The sequence below is a fragment of the Hippopotamus amphibius genome, chromosome 5 (genome assembly GCF_030028045.1).
Source record: "Hippopotamus amphibius kiboko isolate mHipAmp2 chromosome 5, mHipAmp2.hap2, whole genome shotgun sequence".
Classification (NCBI taxonomy): domain Eukaryota; kingdom Metazoa; phylum Chordata; class Mammalia; order Artiodactyla; family Hippopotamidae; genus Hippopotamus; species Hippopotamus amphibius.
This window is the reverse complement of record NC_080190.1, coordinates 166,061,468-166,080,666: the sequence shown is the minus strand read 5'-3', so window position 1 is coordinate 166,080,666 and position 19,199 is coordinate 166,061,468. Positions and strand designations below refer to the sequence as shown.

General features: G+C 51.5%; 1 protein-coding gene across 2 annotated transcripts in view; it reads right to left on the bottom strand.

Moving 5' to 3' along the window:
• TG (thyroglobulin) overlaps window positions 1-19,199 on the bottom strand; it is a 238,538-nt gene that overhangs the window by 92,273 nt on the left and 127,066 nt on the right. For both annotated transcript variants that reach the window (XM_057735105.1, XM_057735107.1), the window contains 4 exons: window positions 16,913-17,132; window positions 15,255-15,348; window positions 12,603-12,762; window positions 5,195-5,397 (listed from right to left, as the gene is read on the bottom strand). In XM_057735105.1, the coding sequence (XP_057591088.1) occupies window positions 5,195-5,397; window positions 12,603-12,762; window positions 15,255-15,348; window positions 16,913-17,132 (677 nt within the window). The remainder of the gene's footprint in view (window positions 1-5,194; window positions 5,398-12,602; window positions 12,763-15,254; window positions 15,349-16,912; window positions 17,133-19,199) is intronic.

Below are 19,199 nucleotides of genomic sequence, written 5' to 3'. Positions count from 1 at the left end.
ACTCCAAAGTATATAGAAATAAACCTGCTATGATTTGCTGATAATGAGATAACTTCATAGAAAATCCAATGGGGGACTTCCTAGGTGGTGCAGTGGTTAAGAATCTGCCTGTCAACGCAGGGGACATGGGTTCGATCCCTGCCCCAGGAAGATCCCGCATGCTGTGGAGTAACTAAGCCCGTGCGCCACAACTACTGAGCCTGTGCTCTAGAGCCCATGAGCCACAACTACTGAGCCCTGTGCCACAACTACTGAAGCCGACGCACCTAGAGCCCCTGCTCTGTAACAAGAAAAGGCACCGCAATGAGGAGCCCACGCACCACAATGAAGCGAAGCCCATGTGCAGCAATGAAGACCCAACACAGCCAATAAAAAAAATAATAAATAAATGAATAAATTTATTAAAAAGAAAAGAAAAGAAAATCCAATGGAACCAACAGACAAAGTATTAGAGGTGATAGGAAAGCTTACCCAATGCAGAATTTATTCCCCTACACCCATATTTACCAACTGGAAAGCAAAATAGAAAACACGAAACCATAAATGTAGGGTCTTGCCTCACAACAACTTTATGGAGAAAAATTTAAAATTCTATGAAAAGACGTAAAGAGACAAACATATTATGTTCCTGGTTATGGGGTTAAGCTGATTCATGGATATAAGATCTAACATCCTAAAGACATAGATATTTTTCTGAAACGATTTGAAAAATGACGTGAAACTATAATCCAATTCCCATTGGGAATATTTTTAAAAAATTGATAAACTTATTCCAGAATGTATATGGAAGCATCAAAGCCCATGAATAGCCAGGCGAATTCTGATTAAGGGAAGAAACTGGGCAAGTGCTCATGCTAGGAGGTATGTGTGAAAACGAGAGAAAACAGTGCTCTGGGCCCAAACCAGCACCTCTTGCCTCCCTCCCCACCCCGCCCCACCACAGGCCTAATGGACTCAGCATGGTCTCAGGTGCCCTCTTTGAACCAGGAGCTGAGCTAAGTGTTACAGCCATGCTAAGAGCATAAATCACGTGCCCAACCAAGCACCCAGTCACAGTAGAAATGGAATAGATGTGCTCAAAGAAATACCAAGCAAGCAAAATAAGTCAGAATTCTTAAAAGTTGCTAAGCAGAAGCCTCTTCACCAAGGTAAGAGTCTTTCTGTTTTAGAGACGAGACGGAGAAAAGCTTAGAGGCCCCATTCAGCTGAGCCCTGAAGGATGGAGTGATTTTCTGGGTGGGAAACAGGGCATGCTAACCACAGAACAGCATGGAAGGATCACGAGGAAGGCATAGCATTTTCTAGGAATGGTGGCAGAGCTGGTGAGCCTGGACTCTAGGGTTCGTGTGGGAAAGGAGACAGGAAAATTTAGCTTGCGGCCAATTTCTGAGGCCTGGACTTCTCTGAGGAATGCAGAATTGGGAGAGTGTTGTAGGAAAGCAGTAGAACTCTCTTCTGGGTCCTGAGAATCACAGCACAGAGGACATGACCTCCTCTGCCTTCTCTGAAAACTGGCCAAGGGGTCAGTGCCACAGAATTCAGGCTTGCAATATGCCCCCCTCTTCCTTTGTCAGCCTGGCCCCCAGGGCAGGTGAAATACCCCCAGACCTGCTTTTGTTTAGAGTTGCCTTCGCTTGACATGGGACATGGGAAACTCAGGTTTCTTGAGTTCCCATGGTGTGTAGGACACTTTACAAACCTTATATCGTGACTTCTTGAGCCCTTTGGAGACAGAACTAAGCATACCTATTTTATCCACGGAGAAGGCAGGGTAAAAGGTTTCACCCAAAGCCAGCATCGTAACGCAGGCTTATCCGATCCTAGGTCTGCTCTCTTCCTCTGACATATTGAGACCCTGAACAAGTGCCAGGGTCTTGGGGAAGCAGCCTCACAGTGTGGAAGAAGGCAGGCTTTGGCTTCAGTTTCTGGCCCTTAATGCAGCTCCTTCTTTAATATATGTTCTTCATCAGGTCACTAAACATCTCTGAGCCTTGGCTTTCTTATGTCTAGATTGGCAAAAAAAAAAAAAAAAAAAGCGCCCCTTGCAAACCAATGTGAGGAATCTATGAGACAATATATTGAAAGTGATTTATGGCCCCACACATGCTAAATAAATAAATATAAGTTATTAACTATCACAGGAGTCTATCTCGTCCAAATTTCAACAGTTCTGGTCCCAAGATTTGTAGAAAGACTGAAGATTTTATCCAAGAATATATCACCAACTCACATTCATTCCCCCAAACATCTGTTGGTGGAGAGCACACTGAAGAACTGCTAATGTATTGAAGTATTTTAGTTCTCTCAATTCCAAATAATTTCACATGCATCCCAAAGACTGCGGGGAGCAGTTGTAAAAGCTGCCTCTAAATGACTAAAACAGATGGAAGGTTTATTTTTAAATACACTACCATTTGTTAGAACAGATTAGTTTCTGAAATTCCCCAAACATCTAAACCCTCCAGAACTTTCAAAAGGAAAATTCTGCCTTCTGGGCCTTCTGGAAGGTGTTTGTGGTGTCCTCTGGGTCCCCCGGAGTGTCTGGTTTCTGAGCGGACCCTGGGGGAAATCCCTTCAGGATCAACTCAAAGTCAACACCAGGAATTGAAAGATGTTTGTGCTCAGGCCTCCTGCCACTCAGATGGACACAGTACAGAGGGACAGATTGAAGACAACCCGAAGCAAAGGACAAGAAACACAAGAAAGAGGTGGGAGAGTGAGAAGTGGACCAGCCTGTGGGTCCCTGGACCCTGCCCCCCTCTCCCTGTCCTCCAGGTTCACAAGCTCCTTCACTGCCCAGATGTTAATCACGGAGCACGGGCCCTAACACAGCAGTTCTGGTGCCCGGGGCTCGGTGGAGGGCCGGGCACCGCTGGCCCCTGCTGTCTCAGAGTTGACAGTCTTGTGACAGAGACACGTGGCAATAGGAGTAATTATGTACCGGTGGGGACGCAGGAGAGATGCTGTACGAGATTTACAAATGGCATCGGCCAAAGGAAGGAGGTCCGGTTCAGGGCTGGAAAGTCTGGAAGGGGTCCCTGAAAGACGAGTAGGGAGGGCAAAGAGGAAGGTGGGAGAAAAGGGATCCACGCAGAGGAAACCACCTGTAAGAGGCAGAAGAGAGACAGACCCTTCAAGGAGCACTCAAAGGCTCCCATGGCTGAAGGGGAGAGAAGAAGTGGCAGGAGGCGCTGCTCCCTCCCAGGGACAGCGACGATGCTGATCCGGCCTTGGTTGTGCCCAAACAGTGACACTGCTCTACCCTCCTTGTGATCACGGGTTTGGGCCCCGGAAAGGCTGGACAGAGCCTGGTGTGGTTTGATGGCCTCAGAATCGCCAGCAGGTCTGTGGCACTGGCCTCGATGGTTCTCTGCCGTTCCTTCCTTTGTGTCACTTAATAGTCTCATTGCTTTCTCGTCCTCCAGCACTGCCCCTCTGACGTGCACTCTCCACCGAGCCCTAAGAGAAAGCTTCCTGAAGGCGAGTCTAAGCAAGCTTCCCACCTGCCTGGAGCCCTTTGATGGCATGGGAGTGTTCACAGCAGCATGATTTCCAGTAGCCAAAAGGGGGAAGCACCCCAAACATCACTCAGCAGGTGATGAGTAAACAGCACATGGTGTACGCACACAATGGAGTACCATTCAGCCTTAAAAAGGAATGAAATTCTGACACATGCTACAATGTGGGATGAACCTTGAGGACATTATGCTAAGTGAAATAAGCCAGTTACAAAAGGACAGATCTTATAGGATTCCGCAACATGAGGTAAATTCATATTAGAGTGGGCAAATTCGCAGAGACAGAAAGTAGAAAAGAGGTTGCCAGGGGCTGGGAGGAGAGGAGAATGGGGAGTTCGTGTTTAATAGGTACAGAGTCTCTGTTTGGGATGATGAAAAAGTGCTGGTGATGATTCACGCTGATGGCTACACGACATTGTGAATGTTCTCAAGGCCAGTGAATTGTACACTTAGTAATGGTTAAAACAGGAAACCAAACGAGCAAACGCACAAAAGACTTCAATGGCTCCCATGCACTCAGGATAAAACCCAAGGTGTTCAGTGTGGTCTGGCTGCTCTCTGCCTCCCAGCATCCACGCCACTGTTGACACAGGCCCTGTCCTCCAGCCGCATTGCATGATGGGCAGATCCCAGAGAAGAGCCAAGCTTTCCCTTGGTGCCAGGACTCCGCCCACAGTTACATGCCTGCACAGCCTTCAGCATCAGCTAGCACAGTCCCTCTCCCGGGAGGCATTCCAGGACACTCCCTCTTTCCCCTGAGCTTGGTTGGGGGCTTCTCTCTGAGCTGTCCTAAGACCCTCTTTTAAATATCTGCTTTAAGTGTTTGTCCCCTCTCCCTCTGGTAAACTACAAGCTTCCTGAGAACTAGGACATGTATTATTTAGCATGGTATTTTCAGCAGTGAGCATAGTACCTGGCACTAGTTGGACATTCAATAAAATTAGAAGCTGATCAGTGACAGAATAGCCATCAGAATGTATGCTGTGGTCAACAGGCTGTTTCCTCCATCATAATTATTCCATCACTATCAACATTATCATGTCATCATCACCACCGTCACCATCACCACCATCACCACCATCATCACCACCATCATCATCACCACCATCACCATCATCATCACCATCACCATCGCCATCATCATCACCATCATCATCACCATCACCACCATCATCACCATCATCACCACCATCATCATCACCACCATCACCATCATCATCACCATCACCACCATCATCACCATCATCATCATCTTCATCATCACCATCACCATCATCATCACCACCCCACAGGTACTTCAGACCATCCAGTAGAATCCTGACTGTTGCATTCTATTCTTTGCCTTCATTCATCCATCAACAACAAAGTTGGCCAAATCTTTGTTTCTCTGTGACTGCAATCCAGCTGCCTGCCACTCCTTTAATTGCCATTAAGCCCTAATGAGGCACTCCCAGGAAATAGAAACACTTCCCCATCTAGAATTATCAGCATTTCAGATATGAGTGGACAGCAGTCAGAGGAGCCCTGCAGCATCCTGGATCACCTGAACACGGAAAGATGGCCATGGGCAGAACACACACTTAGAACAAAGGATAAAGAAAATCCAAGCAATTGAAGCCAACAGGGGCAAGGGAGGACCACCTTCAGCAAGACCAAAGGCAGAGCAGGCGACTCACCATCAGTGCGGCTCTCCGGAAGAGTCTGGAGTCAGCGGCCCTGGTGGTTAGAAGGTGGATGCTGGCCACGTCGGCTCCACCACGGTCTGCTGCCAGGGTCACGCGCCGAGAGTCCCCGCCAAACACTCCGATGTGAGCCTGCACCCAGGTCAGAGCTGCTGCCTGGTCCAGCAGGCCCCAGTTGCCGCTCACCTCGCTGGACCCTTCGGAAAGAGGAAAGTCTTTAGCACTCCATGATTCTGCAACCTGGGATGTAACCATCCTCGTGCTGCCCAAGCCAGGCAGGTGGTGCCTGTGGGGGACCCGCGCTCCAGTCTGCATAGGTCTGGACTGTGGTTTCCCAATATAGTGGGGCAGTGCAAAGAGCCTGGGCTCTGGAAACAGGCCCATCCAGCCCGGATTCTCGCTTCAGCCTCTGCCACCAGGAGACCACAGACGTGTCCCTCCACCTCTGTGGGCCATGGCTCCCCCATCGTAGAACAGGGTGGCTGCTCACAAGAGGCAGCGCGTGTTCAGACCCCCGCCGTGGCACTTCAGTAAGAAGGAGCTGAACTTCCTGCCCCGCGTCTTCCCCCACCGCCCGTGACTCTCCGTGTCTCTTTCCCCTGATGGTGGCCAGGCCTGGCCGAGGCTCTCAGTCCCACCCCTTCCCACCACCTTCTATGACCTTCAGCAGCCCTCAGCTTTCTTTCACAGAATTCAGTAAATAAGCATTGAAAGCTCAGCTTTTTGTTTGTTTCTTAATGGAATGATTGGGACAGAAAAAAACACATCGCCAAAACATGCTCTCCTCCTTGGCATTTGGGAAGCTCCATGCCCAGGCCCTTGTGGCCGTCTTCTGAATTCAGTGGGTCCTCCTTGTCAGTCTACACCACTGACTACCCTGAAACACCAGGCCTGTTCTGATTTGAGCCAAGGCACATGCCCTTCTCCTTTGGCTTTGGCCCAGGAAACCTCAGAAGACCCCGTGGCTTCCATCACTGCCTCCGTGAGGTGAGGATGGCTCTCGGGACTGTGTTCGCAGCTCAGGGCGTGCTCCAGGCCAGGCCTCACATTCCTCCCGGAGGCCGCCTCAAGGGCCCCTCACTGCATCCAGGCCCAAAGGGAAATGATTCCAATCTCCTGAGTGCCCCCACCAGCAGCTTCCCCGGAGTTTCTTACCCTTGCCTTCAAATGCAGCACAACCCCCTCTGCTCCTGCACAACCTCGTAGGTCTCCCCTGACTCCTCCTTCCTCCCCAGGTGCTGGGGGCTCTCCCTCCACTGACCACCACCCCTCCCCTCCATGCTTCTCATTGGCCTCCTGTATCCACACATTCCTCCCTGCAGTGAGTTCTCCATGCTGCATCCAGAGTGGTCTTCTAAATGCAGAATTTTGATTCTCTCTCTCTCTCTCTCTCTCACACACACACACACACACACACACACATGCACACACACACACACACTTCTGCCCCATCCTGTGTAACATCTCCCCTTTCATCCATGGTCCCTAGGACACCATCTCAGTCCTTCTAGCGCGTTCAAAGCCCCCGGGAACCGGGTCATCCATCTCTCATCTCTCGGGCCACATCTCCCTTTGTCTCCTCCTGTCCTGTGCTGCAGCCACCCGGGCTTCCCATCAGACGCTCAAATGCAGCAGGCCCACCCTCCCCCAGGCCTGCGCTTGCACATGTGATTTCCTCCCCCCAGAGCAGCCCTTCTCCCCTCGACCTTCCCTAACTCCCTCCTCTGGCCCAGTCATCCCCTGAGTCTTAGCGACACCACCAATTCAGAGGCAGTCCTCAGGGGAAGTGAGGGTCCCCTTTCGAGTATCGGTCACCATTGGCTTCCCTGCTAGACGCTGCCCCCCACTAAAACCATAGGCACAGAGCAGGTCCTTACGAAATGCTAGGTAAGTGAAATGGCTACAGTTACGATGAACACGATTCAATGTCAAGTGAGAAACTACCAAAAAGAACCCATGCTCCCAAATAGAAAAATAGAAAGACCTTGCATCCCAACTTCCCAACCTGGTGTTCACACAGCTGACGAGAACGCCAGCTCAGTGGACATAAGTAACCATACGAATTACTCTTCCAGCTGGGGAGACACTCAGAATTTCTTCAAATGCATTTCATGTTCTGGGCTTAGTGAAGCCACTGGCACCGTCCTCTCTGCGGGTTTTTCTGGATTGCATGCACATTCCATTTGTTAGGATGAGTGCTTTTGTTTCCAAGCTCTCAGGGAGGGCAGGAAAGCCAGGCACCAGCTGAACAGGACCCAGTCTGGGAAGTGACGTCCACGGCCTGCATTTCCAGTGACAATGGGGACAGGGGCCACTGTTCCTGACTCTCACTCCCCATGTACTAGCTTTGCACTCATAATGCTGACATTCTTGGGTCTACCGACCCCAAGGAGGTCAGAGATAAGGGTGCATTCAGGAGGCAAGCCTGAATCGGGCTTCACCTCGTGCTAGGCGCTGTACTGGCTAGTGCAGAGACCGAAATAGACAAGATCCTGACCCTCAGGACAGACAGACTCTAGGGCGGGACGTGTACACAGAGCAGCCCCCTAGCTGCTCTGAGATAGTCTAGTTCAACCCCTTCCTTCCCTGGTAGAACCTGAGACTTGAGAGGACAAGAGTTTGTTTAGGTGCAAGAAGCAAATCTGAGATCGAGTTGGCACTTAAATCCAGTGCTCAGAACTCTTTGTCCTAACATTCAACCCAATTCAACAAACATTTGTCAAAAAAATCTATGGCGTGTGAGGCACTGTGTTATTTTCATTAAAAAATGTAAGTACTCTATTTAACTTTCTCTGCTTGGAAGCCTTCATAACTCCCTCATTCCTGCTGTCTCCAGTCTAACTTCCCCCTGGCTTTTCAGCTCCTCTGAGATTCACCTCAGCCTGTCTGAGCAGTCTGGGTTCCCTTCACTTTCCAACACCGGCCCTCGTCCAGCCACCGGGGTCTGCTCCTCTCCGTGTTCGTCGCCCTACAGTCTGGCATTGGTTAAGCCCCATTCTCTTTATCTCCTGGTACTCCCATTTCACCTGGCTCAGCCCCGCCACAAACACAGAGCATGTGGTGCCGCTGGGGGTGTGACACTGGGCAGGGCTGCCCTCTGCTGGCCAGGTGTGTGCAGTCCCGGAGGGAGGTGGGCATGAGTGGAAGATGCCTGGACCACGTGATAGCGCTCCTCTGTGTCTGCCTCACCCCATCCTGATCTGCCCCTCCAGCTCCACTCTCCCACCCTCTGTTCAGAACACGCCAGCAAACATTCGATTGTTCCCTCACTGATTGGCTCTTCCTTGCTCATTTGATTTCTTCAACTCTCCCTCTAAAGTTCCTTAGTTGGGCTCACAGCGGGTTCTCCCCCAGCCCTTATTGATGGTCATTGATAAAAGGCATCATGGCGCATGAGCTTCGCAGGCGGGTTATGCAGCCAGACCAGCTGGGCACAGGTCCCACTGCATCACCTACTAGCTGCGTGGGGCCCTGGACAAGTTACTTAATGTGACTTGACTTTCCCCATCTGTAAAGTGGGATAATAGCAGTACCGACCTCAATTGGTTGTTACGATGATTGAATTTGTTAATATTTGTAAAAGGAACAAAACAGTGCAATGCCTGGCATAAAGCTCTATAGAAGTTGTTTGGTTTTTCTTAAATAAAATGAAACAGGTTTAGGTCCCAGCATTATCTCACAGGAGCTCTTCGCAGGGTCTGCCTTGTCTTCAGTAGCAGAAATTGTACCTGTGATGGGGGCAGAACTCTGTGCCTATTCTTTTGGCTAGGAAGAGGAGCAGACCCCCTCAGAGGGGAGGCTCCGAGTGCCCCAGGGATGATGGGGTGATGGGCGTGTTACGTGTCTGGCCTTCGGTCTGGCTCCCGGGCCAAAGCACACCTCCCCTGCTCCCACACCCAGGAGAGGGCCTGCGAGCCGCAGCCCACCCACTCCTCTGACCCTGCACGCCAGTGGCCCAGGTTGCCCTCGCGGCACTGCTTTGCCAGAAAGAGAAGGGTAATCACTGTGCCCATGCCCTGGGGTCTGTCCCGCCTGCAGGATCCAGGCTGGGAAAGGGCCTCCCTGGCCCACCGCCCACCCCTCACTTCCTTCCCAACTGCTCTTCCTCAGGAAACACGCTCCTTTTAAATACTGTTGGGCTTGGGCTTTTCTCGCAGAGAACACGAGTTTGTCTAGCCGGCTGCAGGCCTGGCATGAGCTTCTGTTTTCATCTCTGTCCCATCCCTTTCTCAATGTGCCTCTGGAGTCCGGAGCTCTCAGGGGATTATCTTCACCCTGGGCTGCAACAGCAGATGCCGCACACATTTATTACATGAGATAATGGACATGAAGCGGCGACTCGGCCTGACTCAGTAAGTGCCAGGGGCTGCTGTGGCAGCTGCTGGCCAGATGCAGGGCTGGCACGTGGCTGCAGCAGAGCCCTGGCTTGGAGGGGCCCTGCCAGGGAGAGGAAAAGGGCATTAGCCCTCGGGAGCCCCTGCGAGGTGTCAGCAAGGTTCCAGGTGTTTGCCTTCACGTGCCTGATCTCCTGAGAGATGGGCAGCCTGGGATGGGGTGAGATGCAGAGGGAGGGACCCCAGGAACATCCAAGGAGCTGCTGCTGGACCCTGCTTTTCTCAGGGGCAAAGCCCGTGCACCGTGCAGGACACCAGGCAGCGGCTGGCACTCGAAGTCGCTGGGCTCCTTCCAGACCCGTGTGCTGAGTAGCAGTTTCCAATTCTTTAAAGTGGAGAAGGGGAGGCACGAACAGTTGGAGCGCAGGGAAGTCTCAGGGCAGTGAAACCGTTCTTTGTGAATGGTGAACACACCATGACACATTTTCAAAGCCCACAGAATGTACAACACAGAGCGAGCCCTACTGCAGAGTGCGGACTTCAGTCAACAACATACCACTATGGGCTCATCAAGCATAGCAAACGCGTGGCACCACGGCACCAGTGCGGGATGTTAACAACAGGGGAAACTGAGGCAGGGGAGGACGCAGCACACGGGAACGCTGTACTTTACGCTCAATTATTCTATGAACTTAAAACCCTCTAAATAATAAAACCTATTATATATATTATTTTTTTAATGAGAAAGGGATGATGTATTTGTGTCAGAAGTTTATCGGAGGCTCAGCTGCATCACACACCTGCTCTTTTCTCCCTCCCATCTGAGCACCTGCCTCCCTTGCACAGAACCTTGTGGGATGCTCGGTATCTGGTGGGAGGGAGGTGGCCGTCCGCAGTCAGGAAGCCTGAGTGTGTGTCCTGGCACTCCTGCCCCTCCACCTGCCCGCCTGCTGGCCGCCACACCCTGGATCTCAGTTTCCTGATTGACTGATGACTCCCCCCTGGGGCCGAACCCCAGGGAGCTTCCAGGAAAGAGATGTGAAAACTCTGGAGTGTGGGAAATACCAGGCAGTCTAGTGACTAAAGCAAAACTGCCTGAGGCTACATGAAGGTAAACACTCATCCACTCTGTACACAGAAGAATGAGGAATCTGAAAAGCCTTTCTAAACATCCAGGGAGCAAGCTACCATGTATTTCTTCTATTGTTTCATCAACACGCCCAGTGCAATGTTAAATTTAAGTCACAACCGTGGAGAATAAAGTTCCTTAACCTCTCTGAGCCTTGTCTTTTCCTCTGTGAAATGGCCACACGGTGCTGACCTCGTGGAAGTGCCTGGAGATTGAAATGACGTAACCCAGGAAAGAGTCTGGTAGAGATGAGTGCTAGGTGACGGTAACTCTCCTTTCTTGCTGATAGCTTGGCTTTAAGCACAAGGAACAGGCAGTGTTGCAAGTCAGGAGTGAGAAGGGGTGGGTGTTCTGGAAGTTTCCTCTGCCTCCCCCGACACTGCCCTGCTGGCTGCGGAAATGAGTTTGCCTTCCCAGAAGCCCACAGAATTCTCCATAGGATCACAGCTCTTGAAATCATAATCCCCGCCCCCTCACGGACGGATGGTATATGGAAATTCGCTCTCTTCTGTCGGGAAATGCTCCGAGCCAGAGTCAGCCGCGTCTGTGAAAAGCTCCACCTGAGCGGGTCCCACAGGTTGGGTCCTGAGTTTCACTGTCGCTTTAGTGAAAGGAGCTCTTGACGTAACAGATTGTCAGTCATGTGTTTGAAAAGAGGAAAGAAAACCTGGGCAGAGTGTTCAGTGCTCCAGCAGCTGCCCCTGCTCCCCTGAAGGAAAGTCTAAAATTTGTTCATCACCCACATTCCTCTCTTTGGTACCTCATCGCACATTGCCTTAACTTGTTGCCTGTTTCATGCTTGTCATGCAGACCTAGAATCTTCTTTAGGACACTCAAGGCCTCCTGGCACGTGGTCCACCCAGCCCTCATTCCTTAGCACTCCCGGGTTTCTGCTTACGTAGGACACCTGCCCTACTCACCCACATTCTAGAGAAGTCTGTCATTCTGGCCATGCTACCTCCCACCTGCCCAACCATACTCAGCAGGCAAGACATTCCAGGTCTTAAGCGAGATACCTGGAGAACCGAGATGCTGCTCGGTGCCTGTCCTTGAGGACTCGTAAAGCTCATCACGGCCTCTAAAGCCCCACACATAGCACCTCACTTGAGCTTCACAGTAATTTTGGACGTTGGGTAAAAGTATTCCCATTTTACAGAGGAGAAAACTGAGACTTGGAGAAAGGAAGAGTTTTGTCCAAGGTCACACAGACAACTCTTGGCTCTTCAGACTCCCAGACCAGCGTGTCTGTCCTCTGTCATGGTTGCCTGACAAACAGCTATCCTACCACTGGGAGCAGGGCCGGGGGTGGCAGGGGCGTTGGAGAAGGAGGAAAAGACATGGATGGATGAGACTGGGATTGGTCCATATCTCAATTCTGCCCTGGGGGCTGGTGGAGGAGGTGGAGGACATAACCAGAGTGATAAATGTGTCTGTGACTGGATAGGGGACAGGCCGGATGTTCACGAGTGATGCTGGAATTCAAGGGGCATCAGAAATCGTTGTCTATGCAGCCCTCGCTCCAGTAAATGGCTCCCTGAGGGCCCGAGAGCTCTAATCCACCCCTTAGAGTCTCCGAGGCAGGTCGACCCTGGTGCTGAATCCTGGCTCTGCTCTTTCCTGACCATGTGAGCTTGCACAAGAGTCCAGCCCTCTGGGGTCCAGTATACACATGCGCACACAGACATATCACAAGATAAAAGCGTGTTGAGGTACTTGGAAGAGCTTCAGGCACATGGTGAGTTTAATTGTGGTGACTGTGACTCTCCTCTATGGGCATCAGCATGGCTGGAGGGTCTCGTGAATGCACTGGTCGTACCACTGCCTGCTCAGCGGGCTGGAGGAGCACCAGGGGCCAGGAAAGGATGGGGCTTTGGGAAGAAAGCACTAAAACACCCACAAAGAACACACCTGGCTCAGGGGGTCAGCGCCAGCAACTCACCAGAACTCAGGAAGCCAAAGACACCCACGCGGTAGCTGGCAGTGACCACGATGAGGTTGCCAACAGCAGCCAAGGAGGAGCCGTCCATGGCCGGCCGGGCCCCGCTGCCCCTGCCCTCCACGGCGTTGTGGAAGAACACCAGCACAGATGCGTTGGGGGCCTGCAGGGATTAGAGAAATGTGGGGGCTCCAGGCCGCCATTCTCACCCCACCCCCAGAGCTTGGTGAGGGTACCTTTCCCGCATGGGTGCCGGATTCTGAGCCGCCGCACGACTCTTCCCACACCTCTGCCCTGCAGGCATCTTTAGTCTCAGTTATGGGCTGAATTGCCATCCCCCCACCCCCTAGATTCACATCTCAAAGCCCTAACCCCAGCTGCCTCGGAATGTGACTGTGTTTGCAGACAGGTCTGGTAATGAGGTGGCCCCAATCCAATAGGACTGGCGTCCTAAAGGAAGAAGAAATTTAGACACAGACACACACAGAGGGGAGGCCATGTGGAGACACAGGGAGGAGAAGATGACCGTCTACAAGCCAAAGACAGCAGCCTCGGAAGAAAACAGCCCTGCAGACACCTTGACCTTGTCCCTCTGGCCTTCAGAATCGTGAGAAAATACATTTCTGTGGTTTAAGCCTCCCAGTCTGTGGTACTTTGTTAGAGCAGCCCAAGCAAAGGAGAAAACCCCATCTCACAAATGAGGAAACTGAGGGTCATAGAAAGTGAAGACCCATCGCCCATGCTGCGACGTGGGCTGGGACCTGTCTCCCACAGACACGCAGTCTCCCAGCAGCCCAGTTCCTGCCCCGCGTTTATTCTGGAAGACAGCTCTGCGTCCTCCTTGGGGAGACCTTGGGTTTGGTCACAGTGCCCGGAACCCCTCTTGCTAACACAGAACCACCTTTGTTAAGCCCGACTGAGCACCAGGCACTGTGCTGAGTCCCTGCATGTGACTTTTATTTAGTCCTCAAAGAGCTCTGTGAGGTTGGCATATTGTCATCATTCCCATTATACAGATGAGGAAACAGAGACTTGGTGATGTTAAATAGCCTGCCTGTGATCACACGGCTACTGCGGACCCGACTGACCAGGTCTACAGGCATCACTCGCTAGCTGAGTGACCTTAGGCAAGTCACCTAACCTCTCTGAGCTTTGGCCTTTTCACCCACCCAATGGGAATAACACCTCCTAGAGGCGTCAGCAGGATCAGAAGGAAGGATGCTGTGAGGTGTGCAGCTGATGTCGGGCACAGCCTCCAGGGATGGTCCCTTCCTGCTCCTTCCAGTCGTTCAACATTGTCCAGCTCCTACACCAGGAGTGACAATCTTCTCTTCCCATAGAGTGGGGTCTCTGTCCCACTCACTGCCGTTTCCAGTGTCTCTCTCATCAACTGTCTGTTAATTAGTATCTATGCCTTGTTTTATTTAATTCTCATGAGAACTTTATGAGCAGATGCTATCTCTCCCCACTGGGGCACATAGAACTTGAGTTACCTTCTCCAGGCCAGTGAGGTAGTAAGTAATAAGGGGCAGGCTGTTTTGGAGCCAGAACTTAATTCAACATCCCAGGTATGATCCAACCAGGACTGGGCAGAATAATGGAATTCATCACCTCTCTCACTCTAGGCCCCATACTTCTCTTAATGCAGCCAGGAGAGCCTGGTGTTTAAGCACCCTTGTTCCAAATGTTACTCAGGTCGGCTTACTGTGATCAAACCTCCAAAGTGCATCGCCTCTCGCTGCTGGTAAGCTAGGGGACCAGGAAGCGGTGGCACAGTCACATGTACTGTGGGATCTGTCAATACGGGGTTGGCGTCACCAGAAACTCATGTTTCCTAAGGCTCATCAGTTCTGTTTCTCTCATGAGCTCTGACCTTTCCCCCAAAACAGGAAACTCAGACACTCGACAGTAGGATTGTAGCTGCTACTGAGGCAGATACAGGCTTCAAAACAGGGCCTAAGCAGAGTCAGGGTCACCTTTCAAACCTCACCCTCTAGATCTGCCTTGATGAGAGACCACATGGAAAGAAACTGCCCCAAGGGGGTCTTTCCAAGGGTCTCTCCAAGGGGAGCGGCTGCTTTCCTCATGTGCAGATTAGTTTGCTCTGGCTCCAGCTTTCCCAGTCTATGGCCCTCGGGGGGCCCTGCATAACCGGCTCTCACCCACCAGGGGGGCTCCCAGCCTCCCTCCTCTGCACCCTGCTCAGGTGGCCCCTCCTGGCCGCCACCTCACTCCTCCTGTCACTCTGTCTCCTCCCCGGCTGTGTTTTTCTTCACAATCTCATCAATACCACAGTTGTCCAATATTTTCCTGCTTATCTGTTTATTTCTGCTCCTCCCATTGAAATGTAAGTCCCCTGAGGGCAGCAGCCTTGTTTCGTTCATAGCTGCATTCCCACCAAGAACAGTCCCTCCCATCAGTGGCGCTTTATGAATATTTCGGAGCGATCTGGACCAGGATAACTGTGCACCACGCTCCCGTGTGGGGCGTCAGATGAGGCCTTGGAGGAACCAGGCTTGCTCTCAGCCACTCAGGCTTCAGGAAGCCAAGAACCCACTGGGCGAGGGCAGAGTGGACCATGCTGGCAGCTCTGGGGCCGGGGATTTCTAATGACGAAGTTTTCAGGGCAAACATAGCAATAGCTGCAGAACTCACCACGTTCTGAGGGACAAACACGTTGAGATACAGGCAGTCTTCGCTGACCCCTGGAGACATGGCCGTCCCAATGCCTGGCTGCCAGCAGCTGGCCCTGCAGGTACAGACAGACGGCACGACTGCAGGGAACAACCAAGGGAACATACCCCAGGCCCCTTCCCGCCCATCAGCAGAGGTAGAGCCCACTGCCCCATTCCGAAGGCCTGGTGGCCCACCGGCAATTAGGCAGCTTCAGGAAATGGTTAATGGGATTGGCGAGTAAATGGTGGAGATAGCAGCACGCCCATCCCTCTCTCTGCCACGGACCTGAGGAACAACCCCCCACACACCTCCTGGACAAGGTGCCTGCCCAGAGAGAAGGATGCCCAGATAAAGCAGAGGAAAATGGGTGTCACCTGCAACCTGGGCCCTTCTTGGCTCCAAGGGTACAGACCTGCTAGGATGAGGTGTCCCAACCTGTTTTCTACATCAGTACAGAGTCCAGGTGTGCCAGTTAGAACATCTCCTGGCGTAAGGGCTGAGACCGCATCTGGGACACACCTAATGGCATGATGGTTCCGCACCCAAGCCTTGTTAGCACTGGGCTCTGATGAACCAAGCTCTCCAACGACTCTCCACTCAAAAGCCTCAACCACCTCATCTGTCAAATGGGTGGATCCTAACATGGCAAAGCACTCTAATTAGTGCATATTTTTTTCTTTTGTTTCCAATGGTGGGAGCTTATTCATGGCTTTCTGCATCTTTCCGCCACTGTCCTAGTTTAAGCCTTCATTGCCGCCTGCCTGGAGTATGTCAGGGCCTCCTGCTCATCCCTGTCTAGTCCTGAGCTTGTAGACCTGCCCAGCAACTGGCCATGGGCAGCAATAAACAGAGAATGTGGCTGCCAAGGGACAGAGCTAGGGATGCCTGCAGGAAAGGGAAAGGCCGTAGGGACAGGAGAGGGAGGTTCTTTTCACAGATATTTTTCACGGATTATTAATTAAAATAATCACAAAATCGTACCCATCTGTCAACTATTTACGGTGGTATATGCATAGGAGGGAATGGGCAAAACTGAAGGCAGTTAATGAGGAAGGAAAATAGAAAGTTTCATTTTTTGCTGTTCTTTGAAAATTCCTTTTAATATTGTTCCTATTGGGGAAACGAAAGTCCTTTTCAATTATTTTTCATTCGCTCATGTGCTTTTTCTTCTCTGCTTATTTTTCAGCCCCACTGAAGTCAGACGTGGCCAGAGGCAGAGTCCCAGTTACTGCCACGCTGGGGCACGTGATGGATGCAGGCTGCTTGCAGGTGTGGCCCGTGGAACCGCCCCCGAAGACTCTCCCACAGCCTCTCTTTGCTGGATGAGAGATCAAGGAAGGTTCCTTCCAGGAACCTTGGAAGGTTTGTGCTGAAGAAAGCACATCAGCCTGGGTCCCCACATCTCTGAGTGGAGCACAGCCCCCCAGCCGCTCCATCACCAAAGGGATATTGCAGGACCAAGACAATATTAAGTCCCTGACAGGTGCAGGTTTATGCACTCAACACCATCTCAACTAATATACCCCCACTGCAGGCACGGCTCAAATTCGAATGCACTCCTCTGTTATCAAGTCTCACTTAGAATGGGAGAGGGCTTCTCTGGGCATCCCCCAAAAGGTACTCCACTCCACCCTTACCGTGGCTTGCTGGCATCCCAGGACCCTGTCCAGTTCAAGGGCTCTGGAGCCCGGAAGCGGCCCTCCGCCAGGGGTGGGGAAGCATACGGAACTCCCAGGAACTGGTCCACTTGCTTCCACGAAGTGCCCACCTGGATGGCCTGGGATCTGCCCAGCAGCTGGCCGTAGGTGGCAATGGTCACAGAAGGTGCATATGTCCCAAAGCCCAGCAGAGGGATGTCTGAGGGGGGAGGGTAGAGAAAGCATGGGTGCTCTATTCACAGGTATTCTGAATATGCTTTAAGAAACACATCAAAAAGCCCAAACACTGCTTTCTGCACTTAAAAAAAAAGCGTTAGTTACTCATTCAGGCCCCAATAGCTGAAGTCTAGTCAAGTTAGTGTTCAATGTGAAGAAGGAAAAAAAAAAAAAAAGAAATCCAGCAAAGACACCTGATCTTCCCCAGGCACTGAGCAATCCCTCCCCCTCGGTGTGCCCCAAGTTCTTCCCAGAGAGATAACCCAGGCCCACAGTCCCTGACTCAGCACCCCAGGGCCAGATGTCACCACGATTCTGAATTATTTGAATTTTAAAAAGAACAGAAGAGCACAGAATGTGCAAGATCATTTCTTCGGTCATTTCAGGTCAGGTGTTGCCATCAAACTAATTTGCCACAAACTTACAAAAAATTTTTTTCTGACTTTTAGAATTGTAACTAAGGCACGGCAGACCGGGTATTTGCATTTCACTGGTCAGGAAATAGGTTTAGGGGCCGGGGAGGGGGGGGCGGGTAGCTGTCAGGACTTCAAGATGATGTAGGATTCAAAGCTATACTTTTCTGAACTCCAACTCAGACCACAGAGTCAGAGGTTCACACAGGGTCAAAGGTCAGGCCTCGGCCTGCAATACCCCCCCCCCGCCCCCGCTTTGCTCGTGTCCGGGTCCTACCCAGTCTATGAGTTCACGCTGGTGATGCCACCACCCTGGCCTGTGCTCCACAGCCTTCCATTCCTCCCTGTGCTAATCCCAGACACCGCTCACCCTCTCTGCAGCCCTAGCTCATCTCCTCCACTATATTTTCTCACATTCATTCATTGGTTCCATTAACTTTTGTTGGGCCCCGGGTCGGTGCCAGATGCTATTTTCAGGGACTTACGACAGGCCTGCTTATGGTTCCCCACAGACCTTAGGGCCTCGCATGGAGGAAATCAACACTGGTGAAGGGATTCTGTGTTTGGGGGGGCAGGTTGGTGGGGGGGGGGGCGGGTCTCTCATTATTTCCAACATGTGTGTTCGGTTTGCTCTGCTTCACTGTGGGCTGATGGAGAGAGAAAGCCTTGCAGCTTCATCTGCAGCTCCGTCTATTTAAAATACACATTTATGAAGACCAAACAGGAGCCTGGGAGAGGAGGCAGGCAGACAGACAGGTGGAAGTCTACCCATTCCTCATGAGCTTGGTACCAAGCAGTGGTTCAACTAGAGGTGGATTTGACCCCAGGAAACATGTGAGAATGTCTGAAGATATTTTTGGTCGTCACAGGAGTTGGGGAGAGATACTGGCTACTGGTATCTCATAGGGTAGAGGCCAGAGATGCTGCTAAACATCCTATAATAGAGAAGATAGGTCCCCTCAGCAAAGAGTCATCCAGTCCTATCTGTCAACGGTGCCAGCCAGGGCTGAGACCCCCTGGTGTGAGGAGCATTCATGACCCCCAGGCCTGCTGAAGGTCACCCTGGTGAGGGGGAAGCAATGGATGGTCTGAGGAGTCCAGCAGACCTGTGTTGTGTTATGGACCAATTACTTTAGAAAAACTTTATGATTCTTCTCACCCTCAATTTTCCCAACTGCAAAATAGGAACAGTAGCAGTCGCTACAACACGAAGATGTTAGGAGTAAATAACAGGATGCCTGTAAGGTCCCAAGCCCAAGTGCCCGGCAAGTGACAGGAGATCAACACATGAATGAATGAATGAATGAATGGGAAAGAGGGAGGGAGGGAGGGAGGAAGGAAGGAAGGAAGGAAGGGAACAGTGAGTGAAAACTTCTCTGTTGCACAAACACTGGCATGTGAATTAGAACTCACAATGGAAACTCAGGATGGAAAGAAATAGTTGCTTCTTTGTAATCTGGCCCTGATCACAAATCATGACTGCTCTCACCCCCACAGTTCCTTCCTTCTCACAAGATTTCCTGTTTCAATTGCAAATCAAGGGGTCAGAGTTCAGGACTGCGGGTGCTAAAGTAGCAAAACCTTCTGAGGTCAGCTCTTTTGCTCTGCAGGAAACAGCCACATTTCACGAATGTGGC